General features: G+C 48.5%; 1 protein-coding gene across 2 annotated transcripts; it reads right to left on the bottom strand.

The window, feature by feature from the left end:
- Positions 1-42: 42 nt before the first annotated feature.
- On the bottom strand, positions 43-15108 carry LOC144161502 (uncharacterized). Of its 2 annotated transcripts, none has more exons than XM_077692166.1 (4): positions 14805-15108; positions 13393-13687; positions 11991-12107; positions 43-1232 (listed from the first exon to the last, which is right to left on the bottom strand). In XM_077692166.1, the coding sequence occupies exons 1-4, from the start codon at positions 14940-14942 to the stop codon at positions 1087-1089; spliced, it is 696 nt and encodes a 231-aa protein (XP_077548292.1). In that variant the 5' UTR covers positions 14943-15108; the 3' UTR covers positions 43-1086. The 2 variants fall into 2 exon arrangements, with proteins under 2 accessions (XP_077548292.1, XP_077548294.1); XM_077692168.1 differs by having other exon boundaries at positions 1093-1232; positions 11914-12107.
- Between the last annotated feature and the right edge of the window lie 1376 nt (positions 15109-16484).

Here is a 16484-nt window from a genome sequence, read left to right as displayed (position 1 = left end):
TAGCAAGAGAACACACAATGTTCTTTGTGTGTCCTTTTGCTATCGTCCTGTGTCTTGTCATTTTCAACATGTTCCCTCCTTTGTTTCCAATCACAGAACTGGATACCCATGCGAGTGGCCTTCAATTCAAGGCTACTTCAAAATGAGAAGTGGGGTTAAGCTGATGTACAAATGATGTTGCTGAAGCATTTCAAGGTCTACATCGGCTCTTGAAATCGTACCTCCACCTTCCAACCACACATGTGGTGACACAACCGTCATGAATTAAAGTCTCGGGACCATTGAGTGCCCTCCTCACAGTTTGTGCAAAAAGATGGGCCATTATACAACCAATCACAAGGTCTGCAATGGCTCCTCCCAGTAATTCTCACGTGTGGGCAACACAGAGGCCTTGTTGTACAGCAAGAACTGACTCCTCTGGTACGGCACCTACTCTCCATGCCAGCATCAAATCACAAGGGGGAGCTGGCTTTGCTGCAAAGCGCCCACGTTTAAGCTTTGCTGCACAACACGCAGCATTACGCAAGTTTCCTGGTCGGAGAAGAAAACTGCTAATGTGGCCTAATTTATGCAAAACAAATAAAATGTGCGCAAGGGCAAGTTTCGTGCACACAAGGAAATTGCTTTGACTACACACATCTTTTGTCCGTCCTGTCTCAAAACTGCCCTGTGCACCCTTACTCAAGACTACTACTCTATTTCGAGATTTTGGCGCATGTTAAAGATCCCCAGGTGGTCAAAATTAATCCGGAGCCCTCCACTACGGCGCGCCTCATCGCCCGCGTTGCGTCGGCACGTTAAACCCTACAATCAATCAATCAATTATTTTGGTAGGGAATGGTGCAAACAGTCAAAATACAGAGGAAGAAATGCATTGTTTGCACTATTCCTCACCAAGATGGACAGCTATCAACTCGCCCAACTTTCTGTGCAGTTACCACTTTATTACTTGACACAGCAGCAGGAAGGTGCTGGCGTAACAGAACCCCTGCCCATACCGATGCGATGAGTGCTATGTACAAATTGGAACAATGCTAGATATACTGGGAATGCACTTGGACAGACCCCCCAACAAGACGGTGGGGGTCACCAGGGCTCTTCGCTCTCGCCAGTTGCAACATCCGGGACTCGGAAGGGGCGTGGCTTGAACAGCTTCCACAGGTGAGCAAACTCTTTCACGTACAGGTCCACCACATCTGGCTCGGCCGTTATCAGCAGGTTCTCGTGGTTGCCTGCGCAGGACAGGACAGGGACAGAGGGTTGCGACTAACACCATCATCATCATCAGCAGCCACCTTCTGGTGTCAACTGCAGAACCCTCCCCCTCCCCCAGCCACTTTGTCACCTGAATCCATTCTTTAGCCCCAAATGTACACATCTTATCCCTCCCGTCCCAACTACCAGTGTAGACTGCACGGCCACCCGTCGCCAGCCCTCGGCACCACGTGCAGCAGTACAAAGGTACAATAAGCAGCAGTACAATTTGCATTTGTTTAAGCTTGCTTTGACTGAAGTGCACTGATCGCATTTTTCTTTTTTTCTCCTTCTAGTATTTATTTTTCCTTGTTTCAGGCTACATATTTAAATTGCTTGTGTTTGCATCAAATTTTGTTTTTCATCCTGTGCACCACCGCTTAAGGCCATTGGCTGTTGGTGGGCACGTAGAAATAAAGATGATGATGATAATGATGAAAGGGCATGTACAGTCATTGGCAAAATTCTAGGCTAGGCCAAAAGGTTCTGGCTGCAAGGAATTCACAGCAACGGCACAACATTCAAGAGTGACCAAAATATTTTTTGACAATAAGAAAGGGAGGTGTTTTCAAAAGCTCGCTGGCAAATACATTTCAGAAGCTTGTGTTTGAATTTTTTTTGTGGCCTATAAAATTTTGGCATGGCCGACACCATTGACTAGTTTCCATTATGCAGCTGGGGATGACAGCACACCCTCTTGGCCAAGGCGAATCAAATGAAAACCGAGATAAGAACCTGGAAATACAATATCTAGAACTCAAGCATGAAAAGAAACAGGGGGGGGGGGGGGGGGGGGGGGGGGGAAGGGGGTGACCAGTTGGCATAGCTTGGCAAAACTGGATGCCACTCACTCACACTCACTCAAAAAAATATATTTATACTAAAGCACTCACTCGCACTCGCGCTCTCACTCACACTGATTGATTGTAGGGTTTAACGCGCCGACGCAGCGGAGGCGATGAGGCGCGCCGTAGTGGAGGGCTCCGGATTAATTTTGACCACCTGGGGATCTTTATCGTGCGCCGAAATCTCGCACACACGGGCGTTTTTGCTTTTCGCCTCCATCAGAAAAGCGACCGCCGCGGCCGGGAATCGAACCCGCGACCTCTCACTCACACTCACGCTCGCCACTCCGCTCTTACTACTCGCACTCACTTGCGCTCACGCTCTCCATACCTGCCAGATTCGCCGAGATGGCATTAGGGAGATCTTACCGGGGGCGGGGGAAGGCGGGGAGGGGGGGGTAGTAGCAACAACAGAACAGGGTTCATACAGGCTTCAAAAGCAAAAATTCAAGGGTTTTCAAGGACTTTCAAGGACCAGAAAACACAATTCCAAGTCCCCCATCTAATGTTTTATTTGGGATTATTTACAACTTTTTCAACACAATGCAAAATTCCGTTATTGCCCAATTCCTAAGCACATTAGTGCACATTTAGATAGGCGCTAACGGGTTCGTGAATGCTCCCCCAGCTTTATTTTTTTTATTTCATGGCTGGTATTTACAGGTTTTTCTTTTTTCTTTGTGTTTTTCTGAGACTATTTGATTTCAAAACTTAGTTCATGTTGCCTGCATCTCCTGTTTTGTCAGCAAGAGCATCAGCTGGAGCAAGTGTTGCTTCAAGGCAGGATGAACTATGTGCACGTCCACCATTTGCACGTAAAAGCAAACGTAGATGGAGGCGTATGAGGCACAGACTAGATGAAAGATGCAAGATAGAGAACAGAAGCTGGCTTTCACTGGATTGTATCATGATATGGATTGGATTGACAAGTGCCTGCTCCCAATGTTGCCTTGTAATAATGAAAATCCACCAAACTTGTAATTTCACGCAATACACTGAAACTTGATTGTTACAATGTTTCTTTACATTTGTTAACACCTAAAATCCATGAAAAACACTTTAAATTCTTGTGAAAAGGCAGGGCCATTGATTCTCTCCAGAAAAATCAAGGGTATTCAAGGACCATTTAAAAATTCCAGGACTTTCCAGGCCCTGAAATTGACACTTCTAAATTCAAGGGTTTTCAAGGTTTTCAAGGCCCTGTGCGAACCCTGCAGAATAGGTAACTTTACACACACTTTTTTTTATTTACTTACACGATAGCAGGAAATGAACTGTTTCTTCGCCCAAACTACCAACAAGCTACACCACTTAAATGTTCGACGTTGCTAACGCCGCCCTTTTCAGAAAGTCCTGGAAATAGTACAGCAAGTGCAATACAAAACAGCAGGAACTGAACTGTTTTGTTGTTTCGTCGAAACTAACAACAAGCTACACCACTGGAGACTTGCTAAATCTTCAGAACTGCCGTGCTCGTGCGTAAATGAAAGCGGTGGCGGCGCTGCCTTTCTATAAACAGTAAACTAACAATGGGATGAACAGGTTCACCGTCTGCGCATGGCCGACTAGGCTTTTTAAGCACTTCACTGATAACGATGCCAACTGGTGTTGGGTTGGATTGTCAGGTATACCTCCGGCGCATTGTGGCCATACTAAGAAAAGGATTAAGCCGAAGACAGGTGCGTTTTCGGGAGATTTTTGTTTCGGTCGTACAATCGTACAAAACCATGAAAATATGGGAGTCTCCCGGAAAATTCGGGAAACCTGGCAGGTATGCGCTCTCCACTCGTGCCCAGCACTTGCACTCCCTCGCACTTGGCAAGCAATGCGTGCTGACAAACTGCTCTTCGTCTTTGAACAGGTCCTACTTGCGTGCGCATGCTACCAAACAAGCGTGGAAGAAAGGTGCCTGGCTGCGCCGGCTGCTGACGCAGCTTACGTTGCCATGTGCCCCTGCATCAGAGACCCTCTCGACACCAGTAACCATGGCGGTAACCATGGCGGGACCAAGACATCGACGGAGTATATAAACACCCCTCCTTCACCAGGAATCTTCAGGGGGCACGACAGCACTCGGCAAGCAATGCGTGCTGACAAACTGCTCTTCGTCTTTGAACAGGTTGGTTATTGCTGTTCATACGGCTATAAGAACGATGATCGCTTTATTGTAGTGCTGCCGTGCCCACGAGTGCTATTTTCCATGTTTGCATCTTTGTGTTTGCTGCTGGCAGGGGATGTCGAAGTAAACCCTGGGCCCGATACAAAGGTGCTGCTGAAAGAGCTTTGTGACGGGCAGAAAGCCATACAATCAGACCTTGGGAAACTAAATGACAGGCTTCAGAAGTTAGAAGAAGTCATGGATCTTTGCAGAAACCAAGCAAATAGTATAACTAAGTTGCAAAAGACAGTTAGCGATATGAACAAAGCCTTCGAAAAACACGAAGAAAGACTGATTAATTTAGAGGATAGATGTAGGCGGAATAACCTGATAGTCTTCGGTATTCCAGAGAGCAAAAAAGAAACCCGGTGACCTCAACCGGAAGGTTATAACAGAAATTTTTGAGCAAAAACTTGGTGTCACTATAACATCACTTGAACGAATCCACTGGATTGGAAAAACACACCGGAAATCAGTTCCTGGAGAGAACGTACGACCACGTCCAGTCATTCTAAGGCTTTACGATTACAAGGAAAAGCATAAAATTTTTTCGAACTGTAAAAAATTAAAAGGTACGGGTTTGTCTGTTGCTGATGACTATTCTAAGGACACTTTGCGCAAGCGCAAGCTTCTCTGGCAATCTGCATTGCAAGAAAAAGAGGAGGGAAAGAAAGTGTGCCTAGAGTGTGATAAGCTACTCATCGAAAATGATCTGTACTGCTGGGACTTTACTAAGGACACTCGAGTGAAAATTCGCCGTGTCAAAAAAGATGTTCCCGCATCAGACGAAGATTGACCCGATCCCGTCCCACGGTCAACAAATCTGAGGCTTGTCAATTTTAATGCAAGAAGTGTGGTAAACAAAACTACAGAAATAGAGCATGTGCTACTCAGTCATGATCCGCACATACCGTAATTACCCGATTCTAACGCGCCCCCGATTCTAACGCGCAGCCGATTTTCCTGGCAAAAAATCCGAAAAAGCTTGCACCTCCGATTGTAACGCGCACGGGACTTTGTGACCCAGACAAAGAATGCGAGAGAAACGGGTGATTTATTTCCCGAAGTAATCTCACTCATCTCACTCCTCGTCGCTCTCCGCTGGCCACAACATCTCGTCCTCGGTGCCTTCAAGCGCGTTCACGATGGCACACTTCTGAACGAACGTTCAACCATGGTCGATGGGATCGTGGCCCACGCCTCGCACGCCCATCCCGAGAGCTTCTCCAGAGGTGCACGCTTCAGCCGACCGCTCGTTTTGAACGCATGGGAGCCGCTGCTGCCATTGCTGTTATCAAGCGCGCAAGTGAAACGATTTGACGATTTGTGTGAACGCAGATAGAAAAGCGTAGGCGCCTAGGCTTGCTGCGTCCGAAAAATTGTTGCTAAAAGCTTTGGCGCCATCTTGAGATGGCGATGGCGATGGGTTGGAGGAAATTTCCGCTGTTTCGGCAGTTTCGGTTTTGTATCCGATTCTAACGCGCATGCGATTTTTCCGCCGATTTTTTCGGAAAAAAAGTGCGCGTTAGAATCAGGTAAATACGGTAGTTGTGGTTACTGAAACGTGGTTACGGCCGGAAATTCTCGACAGCGAGCTGGTACCGCCGGGTTATAATGTAATACGTACGGATCGTGGATCTAGAGGAGGTGGAGTGGCGATATTACTTAAAGAAAATATCTAATTCATCCAGTTACCCGGCATCCCAAACACGAAAGCGCTTGGTGTCAAATTAACTTTGGAAACATGCTCATTTTACTAGGTGCAATATACAGACCGCCTAACTCTCCAGTCGAGTACCTCGTGCAACTTCAGAAGTATTTGGATAGCGCTAAAACGCGCAACCAGCGACTGATACTGGCTGGAGATTTCAACTTGCCACAAATAAATTGGGACACACCTAGCATTAGTTCCTACCAACGGGCAGGTAGCGAACTTCTTCTCGATTTGGCTTTCTGTCATGAACTAACGCAAAATCGTAAAAGACAGCACACGGGTAACAGAAGTTGCGCAATCTGTACTTGATTTAGTATTTCTTGATGGCCGTTTCGCGGATTATGATGTTGTATTAGAAAACGGAGTGTCTGACCATAAACTTGTCTCTGTTCTACTGAAGACTGATGTACAACCAAAAGTTAAAAAAAGTATCGCGTATGTTCCGGACTTTCAAAATGCAGATGACACGAGTATTATTGATTACCTAGCCTTTCACTTGGATAGCGTTTGTGCCTGACTGCGTCAGGGCGTTTGTGCCTGTACGGAAGAAAGTAAGAAACAAACAAAACCCATGGATTACTCGTCAGCTCATACACCTTAAGTGTAAAATAAGGCGTCTAAGAAGGAAACCACTAAGGAATCGCCAAAAGATAACTGAGCTTTCTTCGTTAATAAAAACCCAGCTTAAAGAAGCTAAACAAAAATATTATGAAGACACGCTAACGAATTTTATGAAATCTTGCCCTCAACAGTTTTGGCGTCATCTATCACAAACTGAGAAAGCACAGAAAAATGTTGTTAACGAGTTAATATCTGACTATGTGACAATGGCGTCTTGTTACAACAAATACCTCTAATCTGTATTCTCACAAGAATCGAAGCTCAACGGCTGCGCATCAACATTAAGCTTTTCATGTATGTCAGACATGCCTGAGGTCGAGATAAGCTACGAAAGTATCGTATCGCTTCTACTAAACATCAATAATAAAAAGTCTGTCGGGCCGGATGGCATACCAAGTGCATTCTTGCAGAGATATGCAGAGTGGGTTGCTCGGTATCTCGAAATCATTTTTTCCGCAACGCTTTACCAATTTTCGGTGCCGAAAGAATGGCTGGTGGCAAAAGTTGTCCCGGTGCATAAGTCAGGTGACTGCCACAAAATTGAAAACTATAGGCCCATTTCACTAACCTGCGTGTGTTGTAAGCTTTTTGAACATATAATATCAAAATCCATTGCTATGTATCTCGAAAACACTGGTGCCTTCTTTAAACATCAACATGGCTTCCGTCAAAAGCTTTCGACGATCACACAACTTACCGAGGTAATAAATGACTTTTCACTAGGCCTAAATAATAAAAAGCAAATTGATGCAATATTTTTAGATATGTCAAAAGCATTTGACAGGGTACCACACGATCACCTAATCCACAAATTAATACAATTAGGAATTAACTGCACTGCAGTAAAGTGGATAACCGCTTATCTTTCAGGAAGGACTCAATTTGTAGAGGTACATGGCACAGGGGTGGAAGCAGGGTCTAGCTTTTTGGAGCAGGCATGGGAGCAGAAATAGTCTTATTTTGGAGCAGCTTTGGAGCTGAAAAATCCCATTTTGGAGCAGGTTTGGAGCAATTTAGAGGCTATTTCGGAGCACTTTTGGAGCACACTGATGGCCTTAAATAATGGGCTGAGCGCACTTTTAAGAGCAACTAATCCAAAAACTGCATGAAAAATAGAATTGGCTAGAATTATTTAGAAGGAGCGCAATAAATCGAATAGCAGCTGGCACCTTGATATTACCCTTTACTCAGGACTGAAACCTGCTTTTTCCAATTCCTTTAAATGTAGTGACTTTTTGGCTTTTATTTGTATAATAATCAACACTATGCTACTAACAGCGGCTGCTTTTTAAATTTTTTGGTAAAGTAGTTTCGAGCTAAAACAATCGCGTGCAGTGCGCCGCCCCGCTGCCGCCACAACCGTGAAATCAGGAGTCGTGAACGTGCCCTACCCGCGCGGCGCTCGCCGAGCCCGTATCGTCTCCCGCCGATAGGCCGCCGTCCCAACACGAAGACGGGCGCCGTACAATATTATACCATATTCGCAGCAAGCTGCCGCTGCCGCGTCGACCGAGAAGGCAGGCATCATAGGCAGGCAAAGGCAGGCAGCGAACGAAGACGGCGATTTCACGACGCTTCATTTCGTGGTAGACGCGAAGGCGAAAGCGGGCACGGCATCCCATCAAGATGCTCGCTTTCGCGGTCGAGTCGGGCCTCGTCGGCGTGCGAACGAGTACGGCGGCTGTGTAGTGCGCTGCACGCAACTGTTTTAGCTCCACACCACTTTTTTCATTAAAGCAGCGCGAAAAATTCGGCTTCAAATGAACTTCTGATGCAAAAGGGCAGTTATTTACAGTGGAGCTGTTGTTACTGGCCGTATGTTCGGGGTTCGTGCGCGCCGAAAACTCCCACCGAGGAACGTTAGTGCGCACATGTTGCACAGCTGTCGAAATCGACAGCGGAAAGGAAAGTTATAGCGGCCGCCGCGACACTCTAGAGGAGCGTGCGCATGCGCTCAGTATCGTAGAAGAGCCCTTCGCACGAAAGCTCGCGTCGTCGTGCGCATGCGCTCAGTATTGTACAATAGCCCACGCGCGCAGCGGCTTCGCAGTTCTCGGTTCGTGCAGGTCCCGAAAAATTAGATTTCAGTCACCACAGTAACTGCATACTCGCACAATAATAATAACAAAAAAAAAACTACTGATGCGAAGGATGTGCGAAGGCATCGTTCGTCTTACTTCTAGCAGCTGCAAATTCCAGAGGCCATGCCTCAAGTTATATCACTAGACAACTGTTCAAAGTACTTTTACTCATGCTGGTGACAGCCTTCCGGGAAAGCCGCGGCGATAACAACAAGGCGATAATCTCCACGAGGGAACCACGAGCACCACGAGTGCACCGAACTGCCGTGGCTATGGATGCGGCTGCGTCTATTGCCGATGGCGATGGCAATTGTGGCTGTACCCTTTGCAGCGGGTCGCCGCGTCTCACCCGGCAAAGCCCCCCCCAAAAAAAAACGCAGTTTCCACATTATGTGGGGCGCAGAGCACCGTGAGACCACCAGTGTTCCAGGCGCCTCTTTGTCACCTCAACTACCTCCCCACGCTCTGTCTCGGTTGTCTCTTCGGCGAAGCCAAGCGCGACATGTACGGCTGTGGTGCGGGCGGCGGGGAGGATGTGTCGGCAGTTGACAACCACGTGCGCAATAGTCTCTTCGGCGCTTCCGCAGAGGGCGCAAGTCGTCGACAGGCCCGCCGTGAAGCGCGCCCGCCACACTCGAGTGCGCAACACCCCGCCCCTCGCCTCCGCAAGCAGGCCGCTGCCCCTGGAGTTGTCAAACAGTGTCTCCCGGCGAATGTCCTCCTTGTGGGTGCAGTACACCTCCAGAGACGGCTTCGCTGTCGCCAGACCCCGCCACTCTGCCTTCTCGGACCGCTGCACCTGGGCCCGAACCACCTCCCTCGACGGGTTCCCCGTGACGAGTGTCACCGCTGGCAGTTCGAAGCGGTTACGAAGTGCTCTGGTCCTCTTCATCCACCTCATTGGCTGGCTGGCGTAGATGGTGTGCAGGAGTGTCTGACGAGCCACGTTTGTGACAGGCAAGCGAAGCAACCTGTTCTCGTAGCTCGCCTTCGCCACTGCTTCTCTCGCTGCGAAAGTGGACCACCCCATGTTCCCCTGCACCGCCTCCGTCGTACACTGCCCATGGGTGCCCAGTGCCAGTCGCCCCACCCATCGCTGGCACCGTTCCAGGAACTCGCGGGTGCCCGAGGACAGACAGAGCATGGCGTTCCCGTATGTGATGCCCGGCACGGTGACCAACTTCCATAGTGCCCTGGTCACCTCTTACCTGTTGAACGACCACAGAGACTGGCGGACCAGCATGCCCTTACTGCGGGATGCCCTTGCCTTGAGCTTACTCTCATGCTCGGCGAGGTAGCAACTGGTCCCAGTGGTCAGCCTCACGCCCAGGTATTTCGCCGTTGGGACCAAGTGGATTGTGGCTCCCTGCAGGCGCCAGGTGGGGGCTGTCCGCTGTGCCCCCACACCCCAAGCCATCACGACACACTTGGCTGGGTTAAAAACAAGGTGGCGCTCGGTCATGCCCATGGCAGAGGTGTCCAGCAGTTGTTGCAGTTCCCGCGGGGAACCAGCAAGGACCGCAAAATCCTTCGCGTACACCAGCGCCGGAATGTTCACCCCCACTGTCTGGCCACCCTCCTTATGTTCCAGCCTGAAGCCCTGGCCGGATCCCTCAAGGCGTCCTATCACCCCCCCAACATATAGCATGAAGAGGAGAGGCGACAGAGGACAGCCCTGTCTCAGTCCCTGCGTAACCTCAACTGGCGCTGCTTTGTGTCCCTCCCAGACCACCTGCGCTGTTACATTTGCCAGCGCTCAGTGTTGCCCGGACGACGACAAGACTCAGCTAAATTTGGCGTTGTATGCTCTCAATGGACAATAATCACGCAAATTACCGTTTCTGCGCAGCTTGGCGCAGCAGGGCAAATTGGCGCACAATGGCGCATTGGCGCAGCAGTTCCACCCCTGCATGGCATCAAATCTCGCGAGCTAGAAGTTACCTCTGGGGTCCCGCAGGGGTCAGTTCTGGGTCCCATCCTTTTTCTAACATATATAAATGATATTGCTTCTGACACATATGAGACAATTACTGTACGTCTTTTTTTGCAGACGACTGTCTAATATACCGGGAAATTAATGACAGCAACGACCACGCGCAACTTAGCAAAGCTCTTGCATCGATTGAAAAGTGGTGTGAATGTTGGGAAATGAAACTAAATAAAGAAAAAACGGTTGCTTTACATGTTAATAACAAAACCACAAATGTCCATAATTTCCCATATACACTAAAAACTGGCGAGATAAGCATAGTCAACGCAGTAAAATATTTGGGTGCGACTATTAACAATGACCTAAGTTGGGCTTCTCATATTACTAATGTTTGTTCAGCTGCCGAAAAAAAGCTCTGGCTTCTGCGTAGCAAACTAAAATTGGCCCCCCCATCGGTGAAGCTATCTGCCTATCTAACAATTGTCAGGCCAACATTAGAATACGCTAGCATCATCTGGGATCCGCATCATAAAGGTTTAATTGATAAGCTTGAAAAAGTGCAAAGAAAGGCGGCTCGGTTCATATTATCACGTTACTCCCGCACTGAGTCTGTCTCAAATATGCTTGAAATTCATAACTTGCCAACACTAGCAGATCGCCGCACTCATGCGTGCCAGAAGTTTTTCTTTCTACTTACCCAGAATGCCTTTAAAATACAATCAACCCAATACCTAATTCCGAGACAAGTTAGAGACATGCGAAATACAAATAGCCGCGCTTTCACGGTCCCACAACTCCGCATCAACACTTACGCACATTCTTTTTTTCCACGTACAATATGTCACTGGAACGCATTACCAGAATCTGTCGTTCTATCTCGGACTGCTTCGGAATTGGAGAACCGCCTTCTTGCGAGCCCAAGTACAAATGAACCTAACCTACGTTGTTAGCAGTGCAGAATGAATGTTTGCACACGTGTGTGTATATGTATATGTAGTATATGCAGATTTCTTTATTGTACTCATTCGCTTGTCTGCATTTTTTTGCGTTTGTTTGGCATTATTTGTTTGCATTGTTTGTGCAATAATATAGGCATGCACGATTATGTGTTTGCTTTTGTGCGTGCTTATGCACACTTATATGTTATAACAAGAATTTTGTAACCCCACCCTGTATCGGCCTCACCGGCCAACAGTATGAGTAAATAAATAATAATAAAAAAAACACTCGCGATTGCGAGTTCCGCTTGCGGTGAGCCCCACTCCCCACTCACGAGTGCTCTCACCACTCACGAGTGCGAGTGCACTCACCACACTCGGCTGCAGCTCATGGCAGAGTAGCGCAGTGTGTCATCCCCAAGTGGGAGCCCTCCACCAGCAGAGCGCACCTGTGATGGCCTGGCGGGTCCAGTTGAAGGATCCACTGATCAGCACTTCCCGGTCCACCAGGGCAAACTTGTGGTGCATCAGGAACGACGAGTGCTTGTTCACCCGCACGGGAATGCCTGCATGCACCACCACAGGGAAGCAAGGGCTCCGGTTATGGCACTCTGTGCCCTCAGGTCACATAAGGCGATGTAGACAAATGCTCCCTGTGTGGGCAATTCATGAGGAGAGGCCCTAGTTTGGGCTCGTGGTCACATTGCCCACTCTGGACAATGCACCAGTTGGCTATCGGCAACCCCGTGCCACTACGCTCCGGGCACTGGTTATGCTGGCTAGTGAACAGGCTTATAAACCAGCATAAAAGAAACAAAAAAAGGGGCTAATGACAAAACAGATGGAAGAGGCAAAACCAATGAGCTATCTTATATCTACCTTCATGCATGAGCTTTTCGTGTCCTGTGCTCCCAACACAAACCAGTACAATCTAGCTGCAGTGCCAATTCTGCTGCTCCAGAGTCTCAGTACAGCAAGTTGTGTGCTGCATCTTTTAAGTAGAAAAACGGCGCGTAAAAGACAGGACTAGGAAAAAGGGCCCGTCCTGTCCCTTTTGTCCTAGTCCTGTCTTTTACGCACAGTTTTTCTACTTATAAGCTCCAAAGTGTCTCGAGACGCCCTGAATTCTAAAATGCTTGCTTCCACCATGACTGGCTTGGTATACTGCCTACAAATGCAATGGCATACACTAGTACGGTGCGCAACACCCTTGCCTATAACACTGAGTTCAACTTCAACTAGTTACCTCTGAGACCAGCGGACTCAAACTTTTCACAAAAAACGTTGAGGTCAAAATATATGGTTAAGACTTCAGAATGACAAAATAGTTTTCTTCAAATGCTGTTCGGCTGAGGCAAGCTATAAGTACGAAACCTGTGTTATAGACAAGTGTGTTGCCCTCTGTACATGCCAAGCTGAAAAGACATTTGGCACTGCTCCGTGTGGTTCCACTGACAGGATTTTCCCGTTGGGTATGCAAAGGGCTGACGAAAAAAGGAGTGCAGAAATGACCCACACTATAGTTTCATGAAGTGGGAGATCGGGAAGTGACATCCTGCAGCCAGCATTTTCCCCAAGCACAGGTGGGAGGGCATAAAGTTTATTTGCAACACCTTGTTCTTTCCCAAAGCATCCCTTACACACTGAAGCTCAAGAAATTCAAAAACCCTTTGCATCCTTCTGAGCAACAAGGAAATGCAATCGCAGCCCCACCCCTTGTAAGCGACAGAGGTACTTTGTTGTGCTCTTCACAAAAACAAGCAGCTTCACAATAGCAGTGGACTGTCACCCAGCCCCTTATTAATGCCTTCGCACATGGTGTGAGACAGATAGAGAGATGTGCTCCCATACCAGCCGCACGTAGCCTGCCAATCTGGGAGCCCGGCGTGTCGTCGCCCTCGGCCTCAGTGATGATGCGGATGGCCCGGCCGCGGCGGTGGCTGCTCAGGATGGCATCACCCAGGGCATGGCAGGTGATCATGTAGACGCACACGTCAAGCGTCCGTTCTGCCGACGTGAGCGTGTGAACGAGCGTGCGGAGTGACGTAGGGCCATGAAGAAAGCAGCAGCTGGGGTTGCCACACGTGTCGGAGTTGTCATACGTCGCCTTGGGGCATGCCACGCCTTGGTCGGGGAAAAAGATTGCCTGGGACAGCAGACATGTTGCTATGTTCCAGCTCAGCAGCTCCGTGACTGTATGCAGAAAGGGCGGTTTCACTCAACCTTCAACTTAGGTAGCTTTCAGCAAGACAAAACGTCGTAATAGGCGCACGTTATCAGGCAGCAACGATGCATTCGCGACTCGATGCAAGTTAAGGCCGTGTTTACAACAACCAGCCCCTTCGGTTTTGGTTGATCGTGTCGCACAAATTCAGGAGCTCAGATATAACATATTATATTTGAGTTGTTGCAAGCTTAAATTCAGAGTTCCACTGTTGTGATGGAGAACAAGATGAACAAGTTACCTCTCATCGCCCGCGTACGTGCACTTTCGCCCCGCAAGAATTGCGCCTGCGCGAAAGTTCTTATTGCGTACTACCAGAACGTCACTGCGACGCTCTGGTAGTACGCAATGCCACGCGCTCCCAAGTGACATCCAATGAGAGAAAGAGAGACAGTACGCGGTCTTGAAAATGCACACGTAATGACGGGCCGGGCTTTTTGATACTTCACGTAGTCAGGATCAATTTGAAGGCTATCGCGGGAGCACCGAGCAAGTAAGACGAGAGCGCTGCTCTGTGGCACTTTCTTTCATTCGCGAAGATGAGATTATGCTGCCCTCCCTCACCCCTTGGCTGTTGCATAGAATTCGCTCACCACCTTCAGCAAAGGCCGACTGTCGCAGTTTTTTTTTTTTTTTTTTTCATTCCTTTTGGGTGACGTATCCGCGCTTCGTTCCTCGGCAACCTGATAACCGAAGATACCTCGGCATTGAGGCATTGGGGAAGCAAATTACAATTTTTTTTTACACAACAATGCCCGAGCATGCCGGCATAGTTACCCTGAGAAGGCTGCGTATCAGTGTGAAGTATGTCGATGACAAGAGGAAAGGATAAAGAAAAAAAGAAACGAGCGTGTACTTTATCGTTTTTGACGGCAGTGCGCGCACTGCCTGGAACAGCCATGGGAGAAGCAAACCTAGCATAATCTCGTTGTGGCTGATGCTAAAAAGTGTCCCTGTCGTCGCGGTCGGTCGGCGCTCCCAATATGATCGGCAAGCTGCTATCATTTGCAAGTTTAACCACGCTCAGCGTGCAGCCCACCTGATTGCCGAGGGCTTGTGCTTTCTTGCTCAGTGAGCGCTTCTTCTTACGCGTAGCGCTCACGTAGACGTAGTAGGCCACTTCGCTGAACACTGACAGGCCGAACACGACGGCCAGCACGTCGGAGAGGCCCATCATGGAATTTTGCCCGGGCCGCAGTGCGGCAGTGCCACAGAACAGGGAAGATTGCAGTGCCACTGGCAGTGGCAGCAGTGGCAGTGCCTATTCACAGAACAGGGGCCTATTCTGTGGGGACGATGCTATACACCATTTTCCATAGGACAATGCTATATGAGTACACTCCACTATATGTACTACGTAGTGAAGTCCCACCGGAAATTGCTATACGATGATGATGATGATGATCAAAGGCCTCCTCTTTGAATCGGGGTGATGGCGTGCGCCATCTAGCCTATCTTAGTAGTTTGAATTTAAATTCCCTCAACTCGGATTTCTTTTTACTTCTGCCCTGCCGCTACCCCTGGCTGCGATGTTATTTTATCGACTTCCCTGCTTTTTTTCCACCAATACTCTAGCCGCTGCTTAGTAATACCTACTGCTGACCAGTTAATGTTTCCATCTATTGCGAAGCCCAGTGCCTCAGGAAGTAGGACTTTTCCCCCAATTCTATCCGGCTGAATCTTTTGGCATCCTATTACTATGTGGTCGATTGTTTCTTTATCCCTGCCACATACAACACATGTCTCATCCTGGGACGAATATTTGCTCATGTAAGTTCGAGTTCTCAAGCAGCCAGCCCGCGCCTCAAAGAGCAACGCACTACCTTCATTGTTGTCATAAAAGTTCTCTTTCCGGATCTCTTTTTTGCTTGCTTTGTAGATTCCCAGCGATCCCTTCTTTTCCATCCTCTCTTTCCACATGAGCGTCTCTGTTTCCTTCACTTGCTTTTTAACTGCCCCCCCCTTGTTTATTTGCCGCGGTCAAGGTATATTTAGTCGCCAGCTTTCGCGTCCTCTTCCGCCATTGGGTGTCCACACTTTTAAGGTACAGGTACCTGTGCACTCTGGCTGCCCAGTTCTTCTCATCTAAATGTCTCAGCCGCTCCTCAAAACGTATCTTACTTTGCGCTTCCCTCGCCTCAAATGAAGCCCAACCCATATCGCCTTGTACCGCCTCATTTGTAGTCTTACTGTGAGCTCCCAGTGCTAATCTGCCGACTGCCTTTTGGTTAACCTCCAGTCCCGACAGGATATCGGACTTTAAGCATAATACTGCATTAGAGAACGTGAGCGCCGGCACCATTACCCCTTTCCAGATGCCTCGCACTACCTCGTACTTATTGTAACCCCAAAGTGCTCTATGTTTCATTACTGCTGCATTTCGCCTCCCTTTCAGTTTGAGGTGTTCTTCATGGGCATTCAGGTAGCCTCCCAAGCAGCAGAAATTGCCAAGCCCAAGCATGGCAAATCATCAGTGGCCAATGTGTCCGAGCTTGGCAATACCTCGGCCGCCAATATTGGCTGGTGTTTGGGAAAGGTGACAAGCCAACAATTGGCCAAGCCCTGGAAGGCCAATATTGGACAACGCTTGGCAAAGTATCTTGCCATGATAATGCCAATGGGTGGACCCCACGCTATTTTCATGCACATTTTTGGCTTTGTGGCCAGTCCTTATGGCCAATGCTTATTTTATGAGTTGCCTCGCGGCCCGATTTCTGCT

This window comes from Haemaphysalis longicornis, unplaced genomic scaffold (genome assembly GCF_048455015.1).
Source record: "Haemaphysalis longicornis isolate Haplotype H1 unplaced genomic scaffold, Haemaphysalis longicornis Haplotype H1 scaffold_119, whole genome shotgun sequence".
Lineage (NCBI taxonomy): Eukaryota > Metazoa > Arthropoda > Arachnida > Ixodida > Ixodidae > Haemaphysalis > Haemaphysalis longicornis.
The sequence above is the reverse complement of the archived record's forward strand: the minus strand, read 5'-3'. Positions and strand labels throughout refer to the sequence as shown.